This window comes from Linepithema humile, chromosome 7, assembly GCF_040581485.1.
Source record: "Linepithema humile isolate Giens D197 chromosome 7, Lhum_UNIL_v1.0, whole genome shotgun sequence".
NCBI lineage: Eukaryota > Metazoa > Arthropoda > Insecta > Hymenoptera > Formicidae > Linepithema > Linepithema humile.
Genome location: NC_090134.1, coordinates 7439225 through 7451895, shown reverse-complemented (window position 1 = coordinate 7451895; position 12671 = coordinate 7439225). Strand labels below are relative to the sequence as shown.

At 41.3% G+C, this 12671-nt stretch overlaps 1 protein-coding gene and 1 long non-coding RNA gene across 2 annotated transcripts in view; one reads left to right on the top strand and one right to left on the bottom strand.

Moving 5' to 3' along the window:
- Positions 1-12671, top strand: part of Pino (Pinocchio) — a 38251-nt gene that overhangs the window by 22077 nt on the left and 3503 nt on the right. The window contains exons 3-4 of the mRNA XM_012373054.2: positions 9460-9532; positions 11353-11484. Of these exons, the coding sequence (XP_012228477.1) occupies positions 9460-9532; positions 11353-11484 (205 nt within the window). The remainder of the gene's footprint in view (positions 1-9459; positions 9533-11352; positions 11485-12671) is intronic.
- LOC137001281 (uncharacterized) lies at positions 9056-11647 on the bottom strand. The gene is made up of 2 exons (XR_010891354.1): positions 11326-11647; positions 9056-9660 (listed from the first exon to the last, which is right to left on the bottom strand). It is a non-coding gene; the product is annotated as an uncharacterized lncRNA (long non-coding RNA).

Below are 12671 nucleotides of genomic sequence, written 5' to 3'. Positions count from 1 at the left end.
AACAAAACACAACTTTATTTTTTTTTTACTCGATAAACAGATCACTCGATAGATTGTCGGTTTATTTTAGTTTAATAGAAGGGAGTTGATAGAAGATAGACATCAACTGTTGCAACGTTGGAGAAGAGTATCTAATTAAAGCTGTAAAGTCTGCGACTCGTAAGATGGTTCTCTTGTTTTAGCATCTTGAAAGCATTGCGACGGTCTAATACTTTTACTATAAATATTAGTGCTATTATAAATTTCCTGGCAGCACCTCGACGCTTTCTAAACATTTGAAAATGTCAAACTATGTTGTAAAGGTGAGACTTGTCGGTGCGAGAAGTAGAATGCTTTCTTGTTCCATTCTTATCGCGGATACTTTCCGTCTTAGGGAAGTCTTGGGGATAATCCCCTCTACGCTCTAAAATATCTATTCTACAAAGGATCTGGATATTATCCTTTGAGAAAGCGGTCGTGCTGTAACGCGTCCAACAGGCAAAATCGATAACTCAATATCCGTTCCGGGAACTTCGAAGCCCATCGAGCTGGAACACCATTCGCGTCGGTGGGAATAAAAAATAACATGCGTTCGAATGCTTGATAAGACATGACTATTTCCAGCTTCGTTCTCATGAATGAAGCTGGGATTTCTCACAGTCTATTTACGTTTCCGACTTTTCTGCATGAAAACGCGTTAAAATTATTTATCTTGATGACATTTAAATGACGAAAAAATCGAATAAAATTTATAGTAATTAAAAAACAACAAAAATTCTAGGCAAGATTTGCTTTTAGTTAACTAGGATTTTTTTATAATACATAATATTTTAATAAATTCTTTATCATATGACATAAAAATTGAAGAATTTTTAACAAGTTTCCAATGTTTTCATCAGATCCGCACATTGCGAACCACTATGCTGCACGAGCAAGCGCATACTGCGTCGCATCGGCGGATGAACAATTCGTGCCATGCTTCTCCCACTTTCGACACCCTCCCACCACTTTCCCAGCCTGTACCGCGGTAATATAAGGACCCCACCCGGTGGAGGCGCTTCAGTTGAGTCTGCGACGTTGTGGAGTGTAGGTTTTTGCTGCGATTTCTCCAACGTTTCTTCGACCGCTTCGTTCGATTTCTGCTCGTGGCAACCGTTATTAGGACGCGTCTCGAGGAGTTTGCTTTGCAAGCATCTGACGCCTACGTTCGGTGTCGCAGCTGTGTGCTAGCGCGAGGCCACATTTACGGAGGATTCAATTGAGAGATAGACGTAAGTCAAACGAATTTATTCAATGTGTTTTTTATTCCCTCCCCGAGTGCGAGTGAGAGTGAGTGAGAGGGAACGATAGTGAACGCGGCCAACAAGGGTAACGCCGCCGTGCGAGATTCCTGCGTGAGTGAGTTAGGGCGACCACCGACGCGCTGCTGCTGGTCGGCGGCGGTCCCTTTCTTTGATGTGCGCATGAAATGGAAAAGCACCCGAAGCGAGCACCCGTTCGAAAACGGATATGAATGCTGGGATGCTCCGCTTGCCAAATATTTCGATGTTTTACCGATTTTCCGAGCAGCGAGATTCTTTTTGGATATTTTTGGTCATCTCGATGCTAAAAATTTTAGTCACATGGTTAGAATTAAGTATATTCCCTAAATTATTTTACTTCTGAATTGATTGAAACAGTGAACAGAAACTTCGAGAACATTAAACGCGTCGGAGTCGTTCGTCAACATAACGATCTTAGCTTCTATTCAGTTTTCTTTTGAATATTTTCGAGTATGTTTAATGGCTGATCCGCTTCGCTCTTTGTATAGCAGAAGCTGCGTAATTTCGTTCTTCTGATACATCCGCGGCGACCCTCAGAAAGAGACGCTTTCACCACGATTTCGTTCCGAGAAAGCCAACGATGCGAGAAAGAGAGAAAGAGAACTCTTTATGTCGCAATATCGTATTACGCAGTAAAAACGATGAACGATGTGCGTCTCTATGGATGCGACAGCTGTGACTTGCTGTCAGAAAAGAATGACATGACAGGAAAAGGGAGACACGTTGAAGTAACAGCGTGAATTTGAGCGACGCTGGAATGTTTACGTTAACACTTAACATAAATCTTGTTCAATGCCATAAATGGCGATGCAATTTCCATTCGGTCGTCGTAAATAGGGTTCCGCTAATAGCTTGAAAGCTAGTCCGTCTTTAACTACAATCAACAGAAACACAAGTATAAGGGAATGAAATGCAGTTAGAAAATCTCAATATTCCATTGAAAACTAGAAAGTTCAACATTAAAGAATTGCATGTTGATTGCGAGCTGTGAAGCAACAACTTCCACTAAAATATACCGTTGAATCAATAATGAAATATTTGTGTTTTTCATTGCGATGTCGGCGCGAGGCTGCGTGTGTGTCTTCAATGTGGGAGGGATTGTCGTACGAAATTACCACCTGTCATTGACAGCTTGCCAAAGCACAGTTAAGTAATCGGGTAATACCCCCCGATGACCGAAGGACGACAATTCGAAGGTGGCTTCATTTTGCGCCGCATTTATAACCGTCGCGATAACGAGCGCGAGGTTTTTTTACGCTCCGCTTCGCCGTCGCCTCGTCGTGCGTCGAATGAACGGACGGAACGCGAGCGAGCCGTGAAGAGAATCAATACTCTCGCGTGCGAGACGAGCGGGTTCTTCGTTCGGCGCCCAACTGACGGCCATCGACCGGAAGATTGCATCGCGGAAACGCATTCTGCACGCTTTGTCGGCATCGAGGAAATTTCTATCGAAAACTTCCGATCGTCGATTACATTGACGCGGATGATGAAGTTTTCACAATCAAGGGCAGACTTTTGACTCTGAAGTTTCACGATATAAATAGGCAAATAAACTATTAGCTTTTAATTAAGCTCGGACAATTTTCTAGATACTTAAAATATCGAGAAGAGTAAAAAGTTTAGGAATCGATAATAGCCTTTGGGGAAAATATTTTTATTGAAAACTTAAATGTGACCAAGATTGAAATGATATTTATAGCTAAAAGGAAATGCGCGCTTTCTGACTCATCTCGTATTTATTCAAGCGCAGAAATAGCTCGCATTGATCCCTATTTCGAGGATTAATCGAACGAATTGCCGGCGAGAGTCGCCGCACTTAAATTAGTCTCAACTTTAAGTAGGTACACCACTTTCAAAACACAAACGGCGTAGTTACCAGCGGCGAGTGCAACGAGGTCAGTCCTGGTCGTCACTTCTCTCGCCGCGATGTAAGAAACGACGGGGAACCCGTTATGCCACATTGGCTGGCATGGCCGCGAATTCCAAAGGCGGAATTTTAATTTCTCAATCCTGTTAACGCTTCGCGACATTCCAGCAGCCAAAGGCTTGACTCGCCCTGCTGCAGCCGCGCAATTGCTTTCCATCTATCGGTATGCAACGCGCATATTGCCCGTCGCTCGTTGCGCGGTATTATGTAAAACCCGATTAACCCATCCAGCAGAGAAATTCAAGTTTGAATATTAAGTTTGTCGAATAGTTTGCAATATTTCGAATAACACGTAAATTTGCACGATTCTTCTTTTCCTCGATGGAGCAGCCACTTTTACTTTATTCGTTCGGCTACCCATCTATGTTTATTTGACTTTGTAACCCTCGGGGGGGAGGGAGGGGAAACCTCTCCTTGCTGACTCAAACAGTCCTCGAGCCGCAAGCCGCTTTCGCACTTTCGCGTGCAAGTCCTTCCAGCCGACCTGATTCCACCCCGGCGCGACCTGACGTATATCCGTGTGTACGCGTGTGGGTGTTATCCAGAATAGCCCGGGGTCGATCGATATCCCGATACGCCCTCGCACCGCATCGCGCAGCTCCCGCGTGCTCCTCGTGGGTTGTTGGCCTGATTTCCACCCCGCGGGAAAGCGGCACGGGGGTGTCAGTTCACACTGCCCTCTCGCCATCGCGACGGAAACCAAAGTTGGCTTGTAAACAGACTTGATAAAAATTGATGGAAAAAGTAATTTTTATTCGTTAAACAATTCTTTTCTAACTCAATATTCTTTTCTAAATCAATATATTTACTCCTGATAAAAAAAAATTATCCGACTCGCAAGGTATCGGGAGGAAAATATTTATATATATATATTTCTATTGTTAGACATCTCGACAATTCAATCTTCTTCAGAGAATAGTCAAGAGGGGTGTATCATGTTCTCGCTGACTACTTTAAGCCGAGGGGACTGCTTAGCGTTTCGCGAATGCGGATCGTGCACCGCCTTGCATTTCCTTCTATTCCCGTCGAGTCTAAACGAAACTAAAATACGTTCGCGTGGACGGCTTAGCCGTTTTCTCGGGCCGGTTGCCAACGGTCCGCGGACTGGTTTCACACACGAGGGCAGGCCGAAGCGGGCGAGCGTCTTGGGCTAATCTTAGGATTTAATTGTTCGCGAGAGAGAACGCAGGGACCCGCTCGGCTTCAAGGGAATCGTGTCAGCAACTGCGGAGATTTATTTCAAGCTGCACATAAAAAGACAGAAATGCGTCGGAGAAACAGGCCCGGTGATCTTTAACATCCAAGCCCCGGCGCGGCGATTTCCATTCGAATAATTCGCACTCGTCAACCAACAGAGGTAGTTTAGCAAGTTAATTACGTAATGTTTGCGCCTCTCGATAAATTAATTATCTTTGTGTTTATTTATTTTAACTTTAATTAGAAGACACCCGCGTGTTCTTAAGGAATCGATTGAAGTAAAGAATAATTTGTTATCTCACGAATACACGCGCCGGCGCTCTAATTAGAGCGCGATCATTAACGAATGAATATTATGCATCTCGATGGAGACAATCAATTAGACCCGAAGTCCTTGAAGGTGACTCGTCGAACGGAAATGTCCGTAGACGGAGATTAGTCGTCCGCTAATTTGCTCATAATTAGTCGAAAATTGGCACTTTTTTGCGAAGGCACTCTTCGCACTAATGGAAAGCAGGGTCTCCTGTTTTTAGGATTCATTAAAGCAGCTTTCAGTAAATGGACGTGAATGCTGATGTCGGCTGATAACTATGTGCCAGTCACATATGCAAATGAAAATTGCTAATTCGTCATATTTATGGCAAGGAAGGTTGGTTTTTTAATTTTCACATTTACTGCAGGATAAACTTTTGCTGATATAAAATTGCCTTGCATACATTATCAGCTTGTTTCAAACGCGCTTTGTATTCCTAGCAATTTTTCTAATTATTATTTCATAATTGTCGATTGCTTTGTCAAAAATAATCGCCTGTTTTGTTCCTCGTCGTAATTTAGAGTAATTAGATCCGTATCGATTAAAAAGTTATCTTCACTCTGTATATATTTTTTCGAAGAAGGGTGACGTCGACTTTGCAAATGTTATCGCGAGCTGCCACGCGCACGTCTCCGCCGAGGGGCGTTATAAATAATGCCAGACCACAGCGGCGTCGTGGAATCGACATTATCTACGTCGACGTAGTCCTGGCGTCATTCATCCTACATCTGTAACGCCGCGGAAAATCCGCTTTGCGATTCATGTGACGTCGTCGTAGAGAGACGAAGTGATTTATAGCCCGAGCATTTTATTAAATCTAAATCTCGCGCTGCCCGAAAAAATTTGCGTGCACGAACGCGTACAATTAGTCCAAAAATACCCATCTCGGCGATTAAGCTCTAATGTTTTTCACATTTTCTTTAAAAGCTTTCGCAAACGATTTATTCATAATAATTGAAAATTCGATCGAACTCATTGCTTACGCAAATATAACGTTCACGGAATAATTATTTTGTTTACTGTCGGCGGCAGAATCTAATCTGATAACAATCCAATCCGCTTATAAGATTATCCACTCTTCAGGAATAGCACGCAAATGGAAAGATTTAACGAAGTATGCATACGCAATGCATATGAATCAATTGCGAGTGACGTTAAAATAATCCAGTTATTTATACCTCGCAATGTATAGTTGCAGCTCGTAGTTCTATTTTCGCAGTAGTATTACTACTCGTGACTCGAGTGGTGCGAACGACCACGAGGATCTCTCCGTTTATTCTTTCTGGTGTGTCTGGCGTTCGTTCATTTTTTCCCCTCACACGTTCAATACTCCGCGCAGACATTTGAGAAACTGGACGATTCTTTCGAGAGTGACTTTTTCTCTCTAATTTTTTTTTTCTCTTAAAAATCATTGACGAACTTTTCAAAAGGCAATTCGTCCTCATATTTTCGCAAAATTGTAGTACTCGTGGCGATGCAAAGTATTTGCGAAATTAACACTTACGTAAGTCTTGGAGTATTGTACCTGTCACTCAACGAATCTCTCACGGAACCTCTTGGCGCCGCGTCTCGCGAGAAATTACGTTACCTTCGCGATTTAACTCACTGAGTCATCGTCATCAGATGCTGAGCGTTGCTCGTGACGCGATCGAGTCGCATCGCGTAGCTTCGTCGCATTTCTGCACAAACTACGACAACTACGTCGAAATCGTCAAGCACCGGAACGAGATAGCGGTTCCCAATCTTTCCGCAACGTGTACCCAATCCGCCACGATTAGGCGAAGCAAATTTTAAGCTAGATCTAAATAAAAAGATTCATTATATCTCTCAAACGCTTATGCGTAAATTCAGATTTATAATCTGTATCATGATTTTTTGCTTTCAATGCATAATAAGTATTTTACGATTGTACCTAATGCGACATGCGGTTTTCTCCAGTCATCGCGCAAACATAAGATTTGAGAGCGCAAATTATCTTTTTATAGCGCCGCAATTGTGCGATTATACGAGTTTATTCAACACGGAAAACAAGAGTAATTACTCGAGATTGGTGGCAACTGCGCAAAAAGAATAGCGGTTGCACAAAGGCAAATGCGAATAGCGATATAGCGAAGGATATATTCCTTTCGTCATACGTATACGTATGACGAAAGGAAAAATGTGGTAAACAAAACGTATGTGAAAAGGAAAAATAATTGTGCTGGAAATAAACTTTTACAAGCAGTGCATACTCTTTATACAGAGCCGATAAATTTTCAAGGTTTTACTTATTGTTAGACTTTTACCAGTAGAAATGATGCATAATTCCAGGAAAGTCCGAAAGCTTTTGCAGGCGCGTTTGGTACCACGTTGTGCGAGCGTGCGCGCGATAAACTTTTATCACCGACGCGATTTGCAGCTCGGCATTATCCTTTCCGCTTAGCGCCGCGTTATCGGCGATTTAGTAGGCCACTTTAATCCACATCCGTTTCGATCACTATTATTAAATCGATCCAAGGCGGCTGTGTAGTTTGCATTCTCGCGTTATGCCGACCGATAGACATATCGATCGCTACGTCTCGGAGGAACGTCGAGAATTCTGTACGCAGAATCGTGCAGGATGACCAGTTTTATCTGCGATTATGTTATCGCGGCTAATGGAACTCCCGCATACGCATACGCGCGCGATTTCATAAAGGTCCCCCGGGAGGTTAATAAATGCAAATGTAAATCGATCGGTTTTGCACGACGAAGCAGTACTAGCTGGCGACGACGCGAGATATCGATTCCTGTATACTTTTAATAATGCGTCCCCCGACGACACGCGGATCGATGTTGTGTTGGCCTACGTTTATCTAAAATCTACAATCGCTTTATTTTCAATCGAGGAAATAAAATTCTGTTCATTTACGTGTTAGAATCTCAGAAGTCCTGGAAATATTTTAACGTATATTTAATTGTTGATTTTAACATTTTTTTTTCTCGATGTATAATAAATTCTTATTGTGTTGGTCATTTTTACATGTATAATCGGCGTTCAATATTCGTAGAAATGTACGATTATTTAAAGATGACTTTATTTTACGATTTATAGCGAACGCGCCATTTGTTTTCGCTGTGCATTACGAAGCGTCGAAAGAATTTCTTATCAACACCATTTATTATGTTTCTGTCGAGACCATTTTACGTGTGGCAATGTTTGGCGTGCCTCGCCATGCATCGACTAAAAAATCCTTGACTCTCTCCGTCTATCCGCTAATGCGATCAGACGGCTGACAATTTTATGACGATTAGTTTCTCGAATCTGTCTGTTAAAACCATTTTTCACACCCGTTCAATTTATATTCTAATTTATGTCGCGTTTGAAACTGCTTTCTATTGTGCGGAGATTAATCGTATCTATTGGCCTCCCATTGAAAGAGAACAATTGCGAAACGAGAAGCGAATCGTAAAGTATTATTTCTCACATCTATTTTGCGTTTTGTAAAAATGAGTTTCCTGCTTTCCTTCTGAATGTCAGCCAATTGGCAGAACAAGCAAGAGGCGGATGCGAGTCACCTACTTGCCTATCGCCTGGTTGCGTAATGCATGACGGAAATCGAAGTGCTTTATCGATATCGCGGATGCGGACCACGTACCGCTGATATGCTTTCTCGTAGAAAGCAAAAGCGCGCGGCGGCTTTCGTGCCAAGGTGAGATCACGGTGAAATCCGCTCTCGGGGTGTCCTTCGCTCGTTATCGTTACATACGAGCTTATGCATACATATGGTATTTTAATAAATCATTCAACAAGCACGCTAATTCTTTAATACTCGGACGTTGTATTATATAATCTATAATATTTAATTCGAGACAGAACTATAAACTTACCTAACATTTAAAATCAACAACTTTCGAATTGAATTTCAAAACGGATGAACGAATGTAGACAAATTTTATTCTTTTCCGCGCAACTGTTTAAAAAAAAAAAAAAGCTTTGCAAGATTTTTGATAAATTTCTATCATATTTTTTCAGTCTAAATTAGATATTTTGTGGTGAAAGGCGCGTGTGAATGTAATTATTATGAACCTTGGCCTTTGATTATAATAGATTCTAATGAAATCTTTCGGGGCGATTCGTTATAAAACTTTTTCCTCGTATGCGTAACGACTTTACTATATCTGGCGCTTGTATGTGCAAATACTTTAAGATCGCTCGTTATCGTTATCGCCTCCCGGGATTTCCGTTGGTGTGCTTGTTTATCGCTGTTTCTCGTTTGTACCTCGAAATCCGAAGAATTTTTTTTTGCGATAGGATGCAAAAGAATTTCTAAGTACTCGTGTGTTTTGTATAATAGCTCTCGTATTGCGCCATGTCAAATGGAAATTATTCGTCTGTATAAATTATATATAACGATTTACTACCGTTCTATTATCGTTTTCTATTATACAGTCATGTATTCTGAGATACATTTTAAATTGATTTTTCCTTATATATAGAACTCTTGTGCAATTTCCAATGTTTTAACATTAATTACTTTTACATAATAAAGTCTTTAATTAAAATTCTGTTAAAATGAGATCGGTTCGCGAGTGAAACACTTTTATTGCTAAAGATATTTAATTTTTTAATAGCTCGAAACTTGAAAGTTGTTGACATTTCGATCTCTTTAATGGGGAAAAATCTTTCAGCATTTTAAAATGATACTCGCGACAGAGTCTCGACTGCGATTATAAATATTTTTTTCATTTTTATGTTTCAGTGCCCACTTATCAGCGCAACATGTCGGTCACTTCCGTGCAGCCAGCCAGCACCGAGAGCCTCTCCCGCCATGGGTGAGTAAAATGTCGATTTAATCCTTCCGCGAGACGGACATCGGTCAGCCGCGGCTTGTAATTGCAAATGTCCGTCTCGCTCGAACGGTTTTCCTGCTACAGAATGCGTCGATATTGAGTAGATCCTCCTGTTACAGGACATACGCAACATGTATAAATTTCGAACGATCTTGTCGAGGTATTCTTTCTTCTAACGCGTAACATTTTTCTAACATGAAGAAACTCTAATTTCTACACGAGATAAAAAACGAATCGTTTGAGGCTAAAATACTAGAGTTGAAATACGTATCTTGCAAAATTCATGTGAAAATGCATGGAAATGTATGTTTGAAAATGACATTAAATGACGTTTAATCGCAAATGATGGTTCACATCCGGACAATGAAAATCTAGAAGCTTCGCTCATTATGTGGACACAGTTTTACGTTTTTAATTATGCCACGGGTAATTAGCACTAAACGCGAACGACGTAATCTTGAGTGATAAAGGGTGGAGTGAGAGAGGCTGTTCTGCAATTTGTGCGTTAGTCAAGCCGGCGATTGCAACGTTTCCCGTTTCCGTCGAAGTACGCGGCGCATAACTCGGCTTCCTACATAACGTATTGTGTGTGCATGTGCGGATCCTAGGCGGAAATGCCAATCGGAGAACGTTAATAACAATTCGAGACCGCTATACTCTGCCGAGCATTGCCTAAAATGAAAAAAAGATACATGATTAATGTAGGAAGTTTAATAAAATTTCGTTGTCAGCAAACAAAAACAATAATTTTACCTTTTGTCTAAAAGTCGGGAAATAAATATTTTTGTTTGTGCAGTCATCATTCATCCACTTAAATCCAGTTAGTCTAATTATAACTCGGAGTTATTCGCAAGAGACTACTGCACTCTTTAGTTGTCTCAGGATTGTTAAATTTAATTCGGAAGAATAAAAATATGATGCAGAGGTTTGTAATCACTCATCTGGGAATCCTAACAATTCTGTTGTTGTTCGTTTCGCGATTTAATACGGCCATTCAAGAAACTCCGTTCGCGGCCTTTGTTCCCTCACGTATAACTCCGTGACTGTGTCGAACGCACAGATATGCGGCGCAACACGCACACAGTACGAAGCGAGTTGGCTCATTACACGTGCGTTCACGTCGCCGTCACGTGAAAGAAACGTTTTTCTTCCTGATTACCATATGCGCACACTCATTAGACTTAATCCGCCCCGCTGCCGCCGCGAGTGCGCGCCTCTCTTTCTCCGACCGGCAAAGGTTCAAGGCGATTTGCCCGCGTATCATCCTCATTCCGTCCCCGCAAATCATATACCTCAGAAAATCACAAGGCTGTCGAACATCTTTAACTCACCGTGAACGGACTTTTGCCCTCCCCTGTTCCGCGTATACGCGGCCGCCGTCTTTTCAACGTTGGACCCGACGAGTACAGAGTTCTCGACCGAGTACGAGGTCGACGATTCTTTAACGGATTTAATTATACGAAAGTACTTCATTATAATACGATTAGCATCAAGAATATGAAATACATCAATTTAATACAGAGAGGCAAAAGTAGAACAAAAGCGTTCTTAATTATGATCAACTTAATTATTTCGTATCACTTAATTGTTTATGCATATTTAAAATTGAGAAATAGAGCTACGGCGAAAAGAGCATCGACACGGATTTACTTTGCAGAGAAATTAAAAGATTTATCGTGATAACGGTATAATTTTTATCGCGCGATATAATTAAAGTTGCGTGCGGGAAAACTCGATTTCACTAATTTAATAAGTTTATTGATCATCTGACTTACATGGATCGTCATTTCGTTGGCTTGCAGAAGCAACATCTCGTTATCCTGCCATAGTTTGTGCGGGAGCGTGGACGACGGTCTGCAAGGCTCGCATCCTCAATACCAGGACACGATCCTCACGATCGAGGAGCTGCGCGCCCAGCTGAACTCCTGCTTTACGTAAGTTTCACGATTGATTTTCGCTCTTATCGGTATGCATGTCGGATATAAATCAAATTGCTGCGCAGTTGCACGCGTGATACGGCGCATTCCTGCGACAGAACGTGGGAATTAATCGGAGATTATACAACGCATCGAGAGTGACGTTATTGTCTGGTCAAATGGAATCTGGCACGATCCAGTGCGGTTTCAATTTATCGCGTGATGCAATCGCGTTCGCATTATTTTTTTCTTCCAATTTAAGAGAAATGGCGCTCTCCTCGATGAAAATCAGATTTACACGAAAAATCGGAGAAAGGCTCGAAAAAGTAGTGTTTTCCGATTGTTCTCGAATTCGGTGCATCGGTGCACCGCTCGGCGGAAAGCATGTTAATTCCATAGTAGATCGTGTTATCGCTGTTGGAATGCAGGAATGAGGCTAATAGGTATATTCAGTGTTTATCTAGTGGCGGTTGTCGCGATTGCTCGGTGAATCGATGCCCTACATTCGATGTTTGTAGTTTCAATGCGCAATTTTCACGAAACATTCACGAAACATTGCATCTCGTTGCGATCGAATTAGTCAAGAATGTACAACTATGAAAAAAAGAAAGGCATTTTTTAATCCAGTGAGGAGCTTTTTTTTTATTCTTGAATGTTGTAAAATTTGTATTTAATCAATTCTTAATTCTATACGTTAATTGGCGTACAATTTCTATCATAAAATTTAACATTACTCTTTAGCATTACAAAAATCTTATAATTATTCAAATTGTGACATATATTGACGTAATATCAACGTCATTTAAATGATGCAATACCTCTCGTTTTTGGAAGTATAATTTTTTTAACGGCGGCTTTTTAATGCAAATCGTCAACTTGTTTTTTTTCTTTTTCTATTAAAATATAAATATAAAGGTTGTTAGAAGCTACGCCTATTTGGCCGCCGCTTACAACATAATGCAATGTACATTATTCGAGTCTGATTCACACTTTTAACCGTTTCTCTGTCGAAATTCTTAATCACTGTGTAAACGTGAGTTTAAGCGTATGTGTGTATGTATGACTGCAGTGTGTGAGTTCTCAGATCCGTGGATTGCTAAGCCCAAATTACTGTGCGGTTCAGTCATCCATGCGGAGACTTCTCGCGTATTTCGTTTCTCCGAACTACCGTCGTCTCGCGTCTGACATAAACAACACGCGTATTC